Below are 17,144 nucleotides of genomic sequence, written 5' to 3' on the forward strand. Positions count from 1 at the left end.
ATGTGAGTAAATTAAGATGTTCATGTCCTCTAGTTTCTCAACAAGGTTGAATTAAATAAATACATTTGGATATTATGACCATATCAGAGGAAAAACTTAAAAATATGATATATAGTAGTAGTTACCCAAAAAGACTCCAACATATCTGTGAAATTTTATTTTACTCATTATAATATTAAAATATGGTTTCACACAATTTTTAAGGACATTCAAGTACACTGACTGAATAATGTGGAGAGCACAAAGGTAGGGATGAAACACATATCTTTTTTACTAAATATGTATGAATGAATGAGTTAAGGTTCCCCTAACATTAATACAGTGAGTATATTACATTCAAACCATTGTCCAGGGATGAATTTTCATATGTAGATTCTGTTGGAGAGAAATTAGTGTCGCTACTTTAACAGTGTTAGCCACGTTCTTCAATTTTTATAGTTGAATTGAAATTTTCAAGTTTTTAAGTTTACTTTTCAATAAATATGAATATATTACCATATAAATGTTAGCTTTGAATTAGATAATTTAAGGAACATTATGTTGTCACACCATATATTTAATAGATGCTTTTAACAACATTTGCTAGTTAAGAGAGGGAAGTAGGGAGGGTAAGAACTTAATAAACTAGTAAAGATATCAGCTTATTAAAGGTACATATATGTCTATTGTATTGTATTAAAGTAATCATTCATTTTAGATTATAAGAAAAAGATTAAAACCAATATGTATACTCAAATGTTTCCCTCCTCTTTTAAAACATGTGGTCTGCTCATGAGTAAATTTACGTGGTTACAAACAAAGCAACTGAGAGTTTCAGGAGGAACGCTCAGGACAGAGCTTCTTAGAAGTTGTTCAACTGGAAATAGGCACTGACATGTGAATAGAAGTTGGTAGGTATAAATGTGATAGTGTTAGGAAGAGACACAAGATGAGTGAAGAAGTTAAAACTTGATTTGGTAAGAAGTAACACAAGTGGAATATCATTCTGAAAATAGAAAGGAGGATAAAAATTATGCAGAACCTCGAATTAATTGATAATGTGTGAAGTTGATTACTTTTTGGAAATAATTTTAAATTGATGAATGACCTATTTTTATATTATTCTTATGGCTATAAGAGGTCAAGTAATGAAGATTTATAGCCAAAAGATAAATGATCACCTATATGGCTTTCTATCTAGGATAGTCATAGAAAGTCTTGATTAAAATCAAATGAAATAGGAAATTAAGGAGTGCTACTCCAGACACAATGTACACTTCTATGAAAATGGTATCATGTAGCACAGTATCATGTACAATGTATATATGCAAATATTTAAAGGATCTAAGTCCAGTAAGAAATTCATTAGGCTTATATTCCCTATTGCTTGTATACTACAATGCTAAAATAATAAGGAAATAGTTTATAAAACACAAGTTCAAAGGGAGAGCTATTAAAAATGGAATATTGTGTCATAGGTACTGTATCATCGAAACAAAATGCACAACTCTAAAATCATCTTACAAGGCTCTAAAATTATTCAGAACTACCAAGAATACTCTACATTGACTGTTAAAACACCACATACTGCCTGTTACCATATTATAAGAAAAATTCTGACCAAAAAAAAATCCATGCATGATATCGACCAGTTGAGTAAGTCATTATGGTTGTGTACTTTGTTCTTAGCATGGTGTTTATAAATACACATTTAAAGTGGAGATAGAGTATTCTGTCCTATTATGTTTTCTTCTGTAAATACATCTTTATTTCTTTTCCTAATGACACTGTTAGATACCTACCAAGAATTTATCTATACATTTGAAATATCTCTCTCTACCTTTTGCTGATAATCTTACAAGGGCTGTTGAGGAAGAAAAGGGTAAATTTCCTGACAGAACAATTGAAGCAACTTGGAAGAACTGAGCAACCATTGACTGTTGAGTAGTTTTCACATGATCTGTTTTGCAGTTCTGAAACATTCCAAAACATTTTTTTTTCTTTTTGAGATTGTAATATAATTACATCATTTAACCATTCATTTTCCCTCCTCATATCCTCCAATATACACCCTCTTTCTCCTTTCCAATCCATGGCCTTTTCCTATTGTTACATGTATAAATAAATTTAAGAATGTGTGTGTGTGTGTGTGTGTGTGTGTGTGTGTGTGTGTGTGTGTGTTTGTCCTGCTCAGTCCGGATAATGTTACTCCTATGTTTTTAGGACTGGTCATTTGGAATTGATTAACCCAATGGAATGCTCTTCCCTAGGTAAGACTATTTCTCACACTCTCCTCCTTTCTTATTTGTAGTTCTGTGTGTAGCTCTGTACCTTAAACAGTTCTCAGTGCGTTCCGTATTCTCTGAGTTTCCTCCTGGAAATCAATCTCTTCCTTCCTCCCTCACACCCGCGCTGCCCCACCCCATCCCCCCTTCTACCTCTCTTCTCTATAGAACATATCCCATATGTTATCCTCTGTATAGAACATAGCCCATAACATATCTTCCACTTTTAGGGTTCAAGTCTGTCAAGAGGATTTCTGATCCCATTACATTCCTTCTTATCTAACATGTATTTCTGCACTTGTCACCCTCCTTTTTGTGAGTAGAGTGATGACAATTAACAAGAGCTCAGGTGGTGATTTCATCCTGGTGGGCTTCTCTGATCAGCCACAACTTGAGAAGATCCTCTTTGTGCTGGTGCTAATCTCCTACCTCCTGACACTGGTAGGCAACACAGCGATCATCCTCGTTTCCTGTTTGGATTCTGCGCTCCAAACGCCCATGTACTATTTCCTTACCAACCTCTCTTTCGTTGATATCTGCTTCTCCACCAGCATTGTTCCTCAGCTGCTGTGGAACCTCCATGGTCCAGCCAAGACAATTACTGCCACAGGCTGTGCTATTCAGCTTTATGTGTCTCTGGCTCTGGGGTCCACTGAATGTGTCCTCCTCGCAGTTATGGCATTTGATCGCTATGCTGCTGTTTGCCGACCACTTCACTATGCTACAGTTATGCACCCACGGCTCTGCCAATCTCTTGCAGGAGTGGCGTGGCTGAGTGGAGTGGGCAACACTCTGATTCAGGGTACCATCACCCTTCGCCTGCCTCGCTGTGGGAACCACAAAATTTATCACTTCATCTGTGAAGTTCCTGCCATGATCAAGTTAGCGTGTGTAGACATTCATGCCAATGAAGTGCAGCTATTCATGGCTTCCTTGGTGCTGCTCCTCCTTCCCCTGACACTCATCTTGGTATCTTATGGGTACATTGCCCAAGCACTGATGAGGTTACGGTCAGCTCTAACCTGGGGTAAAGCTCTTGGAACCTGTGGGTCGCACATGCTGGTAGTAGTACTATTTTATGGCACAATCACTGCTATCTATATCCAGCCTAACAGCTCCTATGCACACAGTCAGGGAAAGTTTATCACCCTTTTGTATACTGTGGTTATTCCTACTCTAAACCCCCTCATTTACACTTTAAGAAACAAAGATGTAAAGGGAGCTTTGAAGAGGCTGGTAAGAAAAAATAACAGCACTGGGAAGAAAATTCTTTCGAGGTAGAGATATAGTTCTCTCTGTCCTCACAAACCTGAAGGTGCTGGTTGAGATGCACTACCCAGGCTCACCATGAGATAGATGCTCCAAAACTAAACTCACCGGCTTCTCTAGAGTGCTACAAGCCAGGAAATCACTCCCTTAATTATCATACTCAGAGATGCCCCATCTAGGCCTGACAATTAGACTAACTAGTAAATTGAAAATAGCATTGGCTGTTGTCAAAACTCCTGCAATTATTTTCTTTTACTTTCTTAATGGTCACCCTTTTATTAAGAATCTTGGTTCCTATTAGATTAAGTATGTCTACTAGTTTATCTCTTTCATATAAAGATGAAATATATTCACCGCTAGCTAGAAGTCTTTGAGACATTCTTTACTAGGGTGTTTTTATGAACCCAGTGAAATATGGACTCCTATATCCTTGGACCAATGTCCCTTGCTAATGTCCCAGTCTAAAATAGACACCTGGGTTTTCCCTCACTGATCTACTCCAGTGGATCTATAAGTGGAGATTTGTTAATTTTTACATTTGGTCCTTTTACTGAGATTTTTCACTAAAATTTCAATTTTCTCTATCTAAGTATTTCCATTGGATTGTGATTACTGTAGCTTTGATTTCTGTATTCAGAATATTAGGTGATTTTTATCATGTGATCTTAGAAATCCAATTCATTCCAGGCAAAACCAGACATGAAATTTAAATTTGAGTCTAATCTGTTTGTAGAGACAGATGGGGAGGGGGATGAGATGGAGGGGGGGGGGAAGTGGGAGAGGGAGAGAGAGAGGGAGAGGGAGAAGTCCCTTTGAACATTCTAATGTCTGTAGTCAATATATTTTTCCTATGAAAGATGTAGGATTGAGAGATTCTAAGTTATTTGTCCTTGTGGTTTTTAATGGAATCTTCTCCATGCTTTTGTGTTTGCACTGATGATGAAGATTGTCAGTCTACCACATCATTCTGAATTTTGAAAAATAAATATCTGTTGTAGGCCCAATATTTGTCAATATTTGAGAAAAGAAATTGGTGTTTCAAAGGCAATCTACTACACCATTATTTCCTATAGATATTTTTTGTTTTTATAAAATATGTACTCAGGAGGAACTTTAAAAGGTTTATGAAATCTGAGGTTCTCAGATTCAGCCTCCTCTAGTTAGTTTATAAAATTCTTTAAGTGACTAAATAATGTGAAATCCATGATCCTTACTATTTCTACAGTTAGGCTAAGTAAAGGAGATGAAAAAAATCTTATAGAATTATAAGTTGAGCAAATTAAGGAGAAAATGTGGCTCTTAAAGCCACACAAACTTAGATCTAAAAGTGACACAAATTATCTTTATTTTTGTCTCATTAACATTTAAATATTAAATTAAATAATCCATTAATAACACTTAAAAGTAAGCTTGAATATTAAAATTGCCTGAATAGCTTTTAGAGCACTGTCATGTTTATAATGAGATTGCTAAAGTGCTGATATTTTCACTTTCATTTACCCAATATTTAGTGCTTCTATTTGATTCTAAGATTCCAGATATTGTTACACAGTCAACACTATTAACTGAAATCAAAGGAAGATATATATGGTAGTAAGATCCTTATAGATAAACACATTTCAAATAAAATTAAAGCATTTCATTCTGATTTAATATTATTACAAAGATCTAGGAATTGAGACAGTGTGAAGTATTCAGTATTAAGAAAGCAGGATAGATCAGCGGTTCAAAATAGAGTCAGCCATGCATACTCGACATTCATAGCATCTTTGTCATTGCTTCTTTAGTTTTTGATGTATCCATTTAAAATATGTAAGTAATTTTATTGATTCAGATGTGTGTCTAAATGCACATGTATACAGATGCCAGAAGAGTTATTGGTCTCCCTAGAACTGGAATTGTCCATTGTGTGCACTGAGAACAATGTGAACAAAACTCAGGGCCTGTGTGAGAGCAGTATACACTCTTAAATGCTAAGGCATTTGGTATTATCAATTTCCCTTTTAGAAATGTTTTGGATAAACCCCTAAGGTTTTGCTATACTATGCTTTCCTCTTTATTGTTGCTATATTGGATAACAAGAATTGTTTTTATGATTAAATTTGTTGTAGACCATTTTGCACATATATTAGTGCACATTAACTACTCTCATTCATTGTAATTTTCATTATAATTTTCATTGGCCAGTGGGTAGTTGGAGGAATATGCAGCTTAAATTCCATGTGTTAGTTAATATTAGAAAGATTAGAATGCTATGCCACGGTGATCAGAGAAGATATTTAAATAATTTTAACACAGTTTTTTTTTAATACTCAAGACATAGTTTCTGTCCTAAATTTTATTTACTCTGGAGAATATTTGTGCTAGTCAGTCTTTAAGCAAACTAGAAACACCTGGGAAGAAGGATCCTCAGTAGAGAAGTTGTCTCCATCATACTGGCCCATGGGCACATTTCTTGGGAATCTTCTTGATTTTAATTTATGGAAGAGAAGCAAGACCACATGGGTAGTACCATTCTAGGCAGATGAGCCTGTGTTTTATAAGAAATATACCTGAAGATGGGCCTCGAAGGAAGCCAACAAGCAACATGCTTCTGTGGTTTGTTTTAGTCCCTGTCTATCTGTTCCAGCTCCGAGTTCCTGCTATGGCTTCCCTTGGTGACTGACTGACTGCTAGCTGGAAGAGTAAGATGAAATAAAAGATGTAAATGATACTTTTATTTCCTCAGATGATAAGATAAGAGCAGTAAACAAGCTGTGTGAATGCACTGCCTGGGCTGAGGCCAGACTGTTTCCTTTTCTGTCATAACTATTCCAGGCCTAGGCCTGAAAGCTTCTAGCCACCATAAATACACCTTCTCTGGGCTTCTGACTGAATTGCTCTGCTTGACCTCATATTAATTTTAGCCATATGTTCTAATTTTCTGTCCCATTCTCATTCTCTGCTTCACTCTGTCTTCTCCTTTGTCTAGCTGATTCTTTCTGCAACCTGTTTTTGTGCAACTGTCCTGTTAAAATTCTTTACACACGCACATGCACACACACACCTTGCCACACCACCACTACCTTTCTCTTTCACTGCTTTTTTCCCATTAATTAATTTATTTATATGCTTTCCATCCTGATACAGCCCCTGCCTCCTCCCACTGCCCCTCTCATATGCACCGTCCCCCTCCGTCGTCTCTTGCTCCCTTCACCCCTGTCTCTTGCTGCTCTTATGTAGCCTTTCTCTCCTGTCTGTTCACGTGAGAGTTTGGTGGATCCTATCTATGACTCATTCTGTCAAAATTTTCACTTTGTCTGCCCCTCAGTTAAACTTATATGTCACTTTCAAACATGGCTGCTTCCTTCTATAAAATGATCTTACTTTCATTCTTAGGGGTAAAAGGTGTTTATTCAGAGGACATCTATATTCCAGCAAGATCACACTGTAATCCAAGGCATGTCTACATTCCACCTGGGTCATGTGGACCTAAAGTTTCTTTGGATGTTTTCCCTTGCCAAAGCAGCCATGTTGCTGAGATAAAATCCTTCTACCTTTTCCCTCTTTTTATCAATCTCACAAACTTAACACATCTAATGTCATGAAGATCAGTACATGAGATAATTCAGATAAGTGTAATCCAGATCATCTTTCATTCATCAAATGCCTATCAGCATCAAGGTTTTCCAGTCTACCAGTCTGATGAACAATCTGTTTTCAGAGAGTTTGTTGAGCTATCTCCACACTCAGTTGATGGAATTGGGGCGGGGGTGGGGTGGGGTGTGTGATTGTGATTACCTGCATTGCTCTCTTTCTGCGTCTCTTCCTTCCTTTAGTTGTGCTATCATTAGAAACTTCTCTTATTCAGGTTGGATCTTTATGAATTTTGATGGAACCCATAATCTTTCATCACCTGTGGAAATATAGACAAAACCTCTTCCCCAGTGGTACACATTCCCTGACTTCCATTTTAAGGGTAAAACATCTTTAAATTACACAGATTGATCTAATTCAGTATTTTCTTCTATAACACACCGTCTTTCAGCAGTCTCTTATAAGGCAGTAGTTCCTACCTTACCGGCATTTAAAAATTAATAAAAAAGTTAATTAAAAAATTAGTAAAGCATTATTCAATCTGTTCCTGAGAGTATTTATTCCCCTTTTCTGTTTATCAAGCATGCCCTTTAAGGTACAATTTGATCCTTATGAATCCACACATATCAAGAGCTAGCATTTTTTTTTATCTTTTAAAATAGACAGGCACTCACATTCTATGTCTATCTCTATACATCTCAAGCCAGGTTTCTTATCTTTGTAAATACAGAAACAATCAAGCCATAAGTCAATTAAAATACACTTAACCTGAGATTCCATTGTTGCAGTATTTCTCCTCCTCATGGGTTTATGGCTATATCTAACACATAAGGGTTTAATCTTTCTATTCAACATTCTGGCTCCACATATTTAACTTGTCTTATGCTTTGTTTTACTTAGAATAAGGTTCCACCCCCCCACCCCCCAATGTATAGATTATTTTCTGAAGGGGCCAATGTGGATTTCAAGATTTTTGTGAAATTATAGGTGCATCAGCTCCTATCATTGTCCACCAAACCTTCAATTTCAACCTCATTTTATTTTAATTTTGGTCTCTTATTATTGATAAGAGTTTACAAAAAAACAAAAACAAAACCAAAACAAAACAAAACAAAACAAAACAACAACAACATAAAACACTATCTTTCAGTATTTTCAAATCCTTCTGTTCTTTGTTTGGGGGCTGTTTTGCTTTTGACCTATAAAGCTGAACAATCTTGTCTCCTACTTTAAACTACATATTTTTCTTTACATAAACCATAATCTCAGTTTCTCCCTTGAAATCTTCATGTAATTCCTGAATGCACAATGAATCCTTGAGATGTTAGGCCACTTCTTCCCATAACTATTCCTACTGTCTTTAGGGAAAGAGGTCCGTGAACTCCTGTGAATATTTTATAGCATTGGGCTTTTGGTGATAGTGTGAGATTTTTACTTATGGCTAACGATATGGCAGAACTTCCTTCTGTTGCATGCATGAGATCTCCAAGACATAGTTTAGTTTTTTTCTAGTTGTTCTGTGGATTGCTGGCAGTAAATACCTGGCTCTTGTTGTTTGTTGTTGGGATATGGGTGAACCCCTTTAGGGACTTTTAAAAAGATTATCTTATAGGGCATTTCCATCAATAAGGGATTGACTCACATTCCTTTTGATGATCTGCATTCATTAGTCCAATTCCTAACCTTAGCACAACTACAAGTCCGGGAAGCCTGAGATCTTCCAGAGAGGTCTTTAGGAAACCTTGCCTACGATTCCTTTTCAAATGACCTTATATCCCACAGTTAAAACAATGGACATTTTTGACATCTAAGATTACTAGCCATTGCTTGCCAAATTACATAGTCATTATGGTCAATATCAGCAGCAGTTCTAATTTATTCATCAATGGGTGCTGATCAAGCTTTTAAAGGTCTAAGAACCATTTTTACACTCTGCACTTGCATTTTTGAAAGCTAAAGTTTCAATTAATACCTGTCTCTATTTGGACCTGATATTTCCCTGTTTATAGTGGATGTTAATCCATGTAAGAAATCAGTAAAATTCTATCTGGGCTTTGCATAATCTTTGTGAATAACATGGACATTTCCTCCTTATTCCTCTACCTTATCTCAGGCTCTTAAACCTTCTAAAGTATAATAATAGAGTCATCAAATTGCATTGCTTCCATAAATCACCATATTGGCCTTCGCCTAAAAATAGATATTTTACAATATTAACACCTTTAGAGCTATTAAGATCTTTCATAATTTATGCTTCTTCTTACTTCCAGGTCAGCCACTATAATTGAAAACCAGGTCCCAACAATATGAACTAACCAGTACCTCCAGAGCTCATGTCTCTAGCTGCATATATATCAGAAGATGGCCTAGTCGGCAATCGTTGGGAAGAGAGGCCTCTAGGTCTTGCAAACTTTATATGTCCCAGTACAGGGGAACACCAGGGCCAGGAAGTGGGAGTGGGTAGGTAGGAGAGCAGGACAGGGGGAGGGTATAGGGAACTTTTGGGATAGCATTTGAAATGTAAATAAAGAAAATATCTAATTAAAAAAAAAAGATGAGGAAAAATAAATAAATAAATAAATAAATAAATAAATAAATAAATAAACAAATAAAACAAACCAGGTTCCAGTATAGCTGCTTCTACATCTTTCCCATCTTGGGGAATTATCCTGTTTTGGGTAGCCTAGGTACTTAACATCTGTCTCACATAGGATGAGTACATTCCATAAGTTACTATTGGGTCTTTATAGTGTATAAAGACTTGTATTTTGACAGGATTCTGACTGGTTTTTATTTTGTGAATTTTCACCATTTTCTCCCATTTGTTCCCAAGTAACTGTAAAAGCAATTGAGGGTGATCACCTTTCCTCAATTTCATTAAGAGGCAGTGTCATAGATTCAATGGGTTGTCTAAATCCTAAATTAGGTACCAAAAGATCACAGTTAAGCACTTTGTGTTCTCTTGCTTCCTCTGTCCTCTGTCTCTTAAGCCTTTTTACTTCTTGTGGTCCAGGAGTCACCTCACAAACCACGTAACACCAAACTCAGTCAGACAGGGATAGTTTACTGAGTATGTGCCCTAGGACTGATCTACAGGTTCAATAGTCCAGACTAGGGAGCTGATCCATGACCATGAGTTAAGATCCTATAAGGCTTTTAAAGCCTGAGATCTACAAACATCTGTGTCATGTTATTCCACCAATCAGGACTTAGGGATGGGGGGGGTCCCTTAGAAACATGTATTGTTGTACATTAATCCTGTTCTCTTAGGTTGGAGTATTTGACTGGGTTTGGAGGACTTGCCTTGTCTACCATTCATGTCTTAACTTGCCAAACAGGGTGCCATTTTATTATTATTTTTTCTCCAAATAGAATGACTGTTCTCAGCCAGGTCTTGGGAACCAAAACTTTATTCAACCTCTCACAATAATGGAAATCTTATTCCAAATAGTTGAATAGTTGCAAGGTCAGTTTACAAAGGTTAAAAAAAATGTCTTTAAAATAATGCATGGTAATACGAGCCTATACACGTGTGCAGGAAGTGCTGCTGGGTGTTTTTTTTTTTTTTTTTTCAGGTCCAAGCTTATTGTGGCTAACTATACAAAGCCATTCTAACTGACTTTTGTTGTGAATGGTTCCGAGAGCAATAAATATAACAGAATATGCAATCAATTTGGGAATGAGAAAGTTTTCTAGTAACAGCATAAACAACATATGAAAAAGTTTCCCTATAGTATTAGTAACAGCATAAAATGGCAGCCTAGCCGGGTAACAGTTAACTAGGTCTAACCATTTTACCTAGACCTTAACAGTACTATCATAGATAATTTTTCTTGTTGTATATCTACTTTTACTTATGGTAGAGTTTTTCAACTTTTTTTGAGAGGTAGGGAGGGTTTTACTCCAATGGTCACAGTTGCAATAAGTACTGTGGTGGCTTTTTTATGTTAAGTTTTTATCCTCTCAGTTCTTACTTTTGCTCTCAAGGGATATCAAATGGAGTTTTCCATTTTTTTAATGTTTATACAATCGATTTCTATCATTAAAATTGTCCTGTGACGTGGCTTAATGTGTTTCATCTGATGCTCCTACAGCTCCAAAGTCTCCCTAGTCTTTTGGCAACTCTACATTCCCACATGGTAGCAATTGAAGGCCAAACTGCAGAGATATTAGAGACAAATAGGTAGAAAGAAGGTGGAGTAAAGAGGTAGCTGTTACATCAGGCTCTAGAATTTGGAATCATATCTTATGGGTGGCAGAAGCCAGCAAAACCATATGATATGTATATGCCTTAGGAGAGTTTGCTACAGTGGAGAGCAGAGAAACATACAAGTCACTGAAGGGTGTGTTGGGGTGTGCAGGCTATTGCTGACCTACTCCTGTGCATTCTCCACCTCATTCTAGATCTGACTCCTAGCTCTCGTTTTGCAATAAACTTACAAATCCATAAACTTTAGCTTAAAGACAGAACTTTTAGACAAAATGTGTCAGAGACAAAGTAAAATAAAATAAAATAAAAGAAAGTAAAAGAAAAGAAAATAAAATAAAAATAACAGGGATTGGAGTAAAGAGAAATTGGAAATGGAGAACCTCCTTCTCTTTCCCACAGCAGTATTTGTGAAGATCCAAAATCATATTGGTATCTAGGGTGCTACTAGTCAGCCACATTTGGATGGATTATCTAAATGATATTGAGGAGAGCTGTGATCACAGAGCAAATTAATTTGGAACCCTTCAGGTTGGGTACCAGGTGAAGAAACTGGAGGCTTTCTAAGAGGCATCCAAAGGGGGAGCCAGAAAGGAAGGATGATGTTGTTCCCATGGGTGAAGAAGAGAGGGAGGGCCTAATTGAGGACCTGTCCAGGCTGTCCTCAAGACTCAGGAAGGGTTGACTAAGGAAGACACAAGTTGTTCAAGGGGAAAAGACTAAGTAACGTGCAGGCAGACCTGTTAGAATAACACCTAACTTTTCTTTTATCAATTAATTAATTTTTTTATGTTCCATATTTTATGCCTCCCCATCCACCCTCCGACTGTTCCATATCCAATAACTCCTTCCCACTCTCCTATCTTCACATGGATGTTCCCACCCCTACACACAGTCTCTTGAAGGTTAAGTGCATCATCTCTGAATGAACACAGACCCAGCAGTCCTCTACTGTATGTATGCTGGGAGTCTCATATCAGCTGGTGTATGCTGCCTGTTTGATGGTCCAGTGTTTGAGAGATCTCGGGGGTCCAGATTAAATGAAACTGCTGGTCATCCTACAGGGTCGTATTCCTCCTCAGCTTTTCTCTGCCTTCGCTAATTCAACAACAGGGATCAGCTGCTCTGTCCATTGGTTGGGTGCAAATATCTGCATCTGACTCTTTCAGCTGCTTGTTGGGTCTTCTGGAATTCGGTCATGCAAGGTTCCTTGTTGTGAGAGTCAGGCCTTGGGACCTCCTCTTGAGCTGGATCTCACTTTGGGCCTGTAGCTGGCCCACCTTTTCCTCAGGCTCCTCTCCATTTCCATCCCTGTAATTCTTTCAGGCAGGAACAGTTATGGGTCAGAGTTGTGACTGTGGGATATCCCCCTCTCCTTCATTTGATGCCCTGTCTTCTGGCTGGAGGAGGGCTCTATAAGTTCCCTTTCCCTACTGTCAGGCATTTCATATAAGATCCCTCACTTTTGAGTCCTGAGAGTCTCTCACCTCCCAGGTGAGGTACATTCTGGAGGGTTCCCCCAACCTCCTATCTGAACAGATATTCTGCAAACTTGAGGACACAACAGACGACAGCTCAGACTACTCTGTTCAGAAAAACTATCAATTACAGTGATAAAGAAAAAAAAATCATAATAAGATAAAAATCTAAGCAGTATCTATCTACAAATCTATCTCTACAGAAGGTTCTAGAAGGAAAACTTCAATCGAAGCAGGTTAACTACACTCAAGAATATACAAGCAATAAATATTCCTAGAACATAAATTAAATGAGAGGGCAAAAACAAACACCACAACAACAAAATAACAAGAGTCAATAAATTGGTAACTTTCAACATTGTCTTAAATAAAAAGACAGGGGAGCTAACAGATTGGATTAGAAAATAAGATTCATCCTTCATCTGCATCCATAAAATCCACCTTACCATAAAGAATAGATATCATCTCATGGTAAAATAATGTAAAAATATATCCCAAGAAAATGGACCCAAGAAGTAAGCAGGCATAGTCATTTTAATATCAGACAAGATGGTCTTGAAATAAAAATGAACCTAAACATATTAAGAAAGGATATTACATGCATATCAAATGAAAATCCACAGTTAGGATATTTCATTTCTTAGTATCGATGTACCAAACACAATGATGTCCAAGTCCATAAAAGGAACACTATAGCTAAAATTGCATATTCATTCTCACATGGTGATACGTATGACTTTGCTACCCCATTCTCTCCAGTAGACAGGTCATCCTAACAAAAATGAAAGACAGAAATGCTGAAATTGGTAAAGTCCTTAGTGAAACCGATTCACTAGATATCTACAGAACTTTCTATCCAGACCCTAGATATCCTTTCTCCTCAGAAGCCCATGGAATTTTCTCCGAATTTTCCTATGTATTAGGACACAAATCAAGTCTCAAGAGATATAAGAAAAATTGAAGTAATACCCTGCATCCGATCTGACCATAGTGGATTAAAGCTGCATATCAAAATGATAGAAATGACAGAAAGTATACAAACTCATGGAAGCTGAACGACTTATCACTGAATAAAAATTGGGTCAAGACTGAATTCAGCAAGGAAATTAAAAGCCTTTGTAAAATGAAAACACAACATAGCCAAATGTATGAGACATGAGAAAGGAAATACTAAGAGGCCAGTTCATAGCACTAAATGTCTGCATAAAGCAGACAAACAAATAAACAAAATAAACAACCTGAAGAAACTATATGTTAATAAATTTATGATATACTTGATATTTCTAGGAAAGCAAGCAAACAATAGTACCCAGAGAGAGTTTACATTAAGAAACAAGCAAACACAAGTCTGGAATCAATGAAAGAAAAAGAAATAGAAATAAATATAAGAAGCTGGGCGTGGTGGCACACACCTTTAATCCCAGCACTTGGGAGGCAGAGGCAGGCAGATTTCTGAGTTCGAGGCCAGCCTGGTCTACAAAGTGAGTTCCAGGACAGCCAGAGCTACACAGAGAAACACTGTTTCGGGAAAAAAAAAGAAATATAAGGATTTGATGAAACAAAAATGAGTTCTTTGAGAAAACCAACAAGACTGACTAACTTTTAGTTAAATTAATCAGAAATGTATAGAAAAGTTCCAAATTCATACAGTTAGAAATACACTTCATTAGGGTTTGCTTTGCTGTAAAGAGATATCAGGATGAGGGTCTTACAGCCGATGCCCACAATGATGCACCCAATAAGGCTACACATCTTAATAGTGCCACTCCCTGGGCCAAGCATATGCAAACCATGACAAACTGAAACATTTCATCAGACATCAAGGAAATTCAGAGAATCATAAAAATATACTTAAAAATCTGCATTCCACCAAACTTGATACCCTAAAATAAATGGGTGGGATTTTTTTTTAATATATCTGATCTACCAAGTTAAATCAAGATGAAGTAAACAATTTTAAAAGACCTATAACCCCTATTGTACTAGAGGTAGTAATTAAGTGGAACAGTCAGAGAATGAGCTGGGAAGGGGATAAAGTCTGAACTGTCAAAAAAGATTAAAGAGAGATTAAGATTGCTGGGGTGGGGAGTGGGGATACATAACTTACCTGGGCATTGAACCTAGTTCATCCAGTATGCTAGTCAAGCACTCTACAACTGTGTGGTATCCTCTGTTTACTTCAGAGAGTCTTACTTTGTGTAGTACAGGCTAGCCTCTAACTTGAGATCCATTTCCTTCACCTCTACAGCGCACCAGTTACAGCGGAGCACAGAAGAGCCCAGGTCTTCGAGGATGTGGGATGACAGATGTCTAGTCAACTGAACCCATCTTCTGCAAAGACTAAAGCAATGGGGGTGGGAGGAAGGAGGGGGACAAAAAAAGTCAGAGAAAGATAACGATTGTAAACCAAAGGAGAACTGAGCACAAGACACTGAGACACCAGAACACACTCGTAGGGAGGTACCAGTTCCTCCATTTCCACAGCATCTGCTCCCAGTGAACCCGATTCATTGAGATGTTTTGCAGGCATGGTGCCAGAAGATGAAGCTGAGCAGTAAAGGCCAGAAAGTAGATGCTTATAAAAGACTCCTTGCAAGGGCTTTCCCAGATCAAATGCCCGAGTTGAAAAATGTTCCTGACACAGCCAAAGAGGCCAGGTTGAAGACATCTCTCAAAAAAAATGAAGACCGAACCAGGGGAAGAGTCTCAGGTGACAGTTCCCCTTGAAATTATCACTACCAGAGGAGCCCTCATTGATTCTATCACCACTGTTGTGACTACATCTGCCTCAGAGGCAGTTGGCATCTTGGGCCAGAATTGCAGCCAGTGCAGCCAGATTGAAACAGTGCCTTCCAATGCAACATCAGAGACCTATGGAGAAATGTGGTGTGTGGTTCATGGGACAAGCCTTCCTGGGTACACAAGTACTTGGATTCGGCTATAGTTCCACGCTGGACAAGCCTAGGTGCCAGATAAGAACGGGAAAGCAACTGCCCTCTTCCTGCTTCCAGCCTGTACATTTTCACCTCCATACCTGGAGGACAACATGCTGTGCCCCAAGTGTGTTCTTAGAAAGAAGGTCTTAACTAAGAGCCTCGAAGGATAAAGGACAGATCTCTTATGTTTGGCCTAACTGCCGATGTCACGTCACTTATTCTTGTGGTGTGATTGGCAGAGCTGCAGTTGACACTGGGACAGATGGGAAAGGGAAAGGAGATTTCCCTCATGAAGCTACCGCTAGGTATATCAACCATACTCCAGGGCAGACCTAACACAAAACTGCCTCCCTGTTGGTGTGTGTGTGTGTGTGTGTGTGTGTGTGTGCGTGCATTTGTTTGTTTGTGTGTGTTTGTGTATGTGTGTTTATGTGCATGCGTGTGTGTGCTTGTCATTTAGCTGTGTTTTTCAATCTTACTGAATTTGCTTTTTTAGTTTACCTGTTTTAATTTTTCTTTGGGGTTATTTTTTGTTGCTTTTCTTTGCTTTGCTTTTTATTTTCAGAAAGGAAGAACATGACGTTGGGTGTGTAGAGAAGTAGAGATGATAAGGAAAATGTGGGGCAGGGCAAAAAATATGATCAAAATAAATTTGAAATATATCATATAAAAATTAATAACAAATTTCAAAAACTTCCCCATAAATAAAATAAATTAATATTCTCCAAAGAAATTGGAAACAGGATTATAACTTAAGCCTAATAATAACCATGATATTATTAATAGCAAATATTGTAATTGTTATTTCCTAGAGTGATAATTCCCATCTATTATCAAGCAATGGGACAAATATCATTTTAACATGTGCATAATTTTGTTCTTCAGTTTGTTACTTTGTATTCCTTACATGCAAAAAAAAATCACAATGGAGGCAAATCTAATAAACATTGTGAGCTAAAATTAAAAATATATTCTAAGGGAGACTGCACGTTACAAAAACGATCAGAAGCATTTTATGGGGCTCTCTTTGCATTAGTGTCTTCCATAGCAATTCAGGTTATTACCACAACCACTCATTCATCAACATTACAATTAAATGTAAAAAAAAATGTATCTTTAGAATATGCAAAATATTTGAAAGGAGGAAGTGACATTTTTATCTTGGTTGTTTATGGCTCCAAATGACTAAATTTCAAGCTGATGTCTTTGTGTTTTTTTTTTCTTTCCATTTTTTATTAGGTATTTAGCTCATTTACATTTCCAATGCTATACCAAAAGTCCCCCATACCCACCCACCCCCACTCCCCTACCCGCCCACTCCCCCTTTTTGGCCCTGGCGTTCCCCTGTTCTGGGGCATATAAAGTTTGTGTGTCCAATGGGCCTCTCTTTTGTGTTTTTAATTTAAGTTCCTAA

The 17,144-nt window shown here is 37.5% G+C and overlaps 1 protein-coding gene and 1 pseudogene across 1 annotated transcript; both read left to right on the top strand.

Moving 5' to 3' along the window:
* The first annotated feature begins 2,591 nt into the window (after positions 1 to 2,591).
* Positions 2,592 to 3,545, top strand: Olfr130 (olfactory receptor 130). The gene has a single exon (NM_146487.1). It carries the CDS (start codon positions 2,592 to 2,594, stop codon positions 3,543 to 3,545), a length of 954 nt encoding a protein of 317 aa, NP_666698.1.
* Positions 15,054 to 15,897, top strand: Gm18833 (predicted gene, 18833; annotated as a pseudogene).

This window comes from Mus musculus, chromosome 17, assembly GCF_000001635.26.
Source record: "Mus musculus strain C57BL/6J chromosome 17, GRCm38.p6 C57BL/6J".
Lineage (NCBI taxonomy): Eukaryota > Metazoa > Chordata > Mammalia > Rodentia > Muridae > Mus > Mus musculus.

Bases quoted from the DNA above. Each gene is read 5' to 3' on its own strand.
- Olfr130 (NM_146487.1), top strand. From the start codon at position 2,592: ATGACAATTAACAAGAGCTCAGGTGGTGATTTCATCCTGGTGGGCTTC.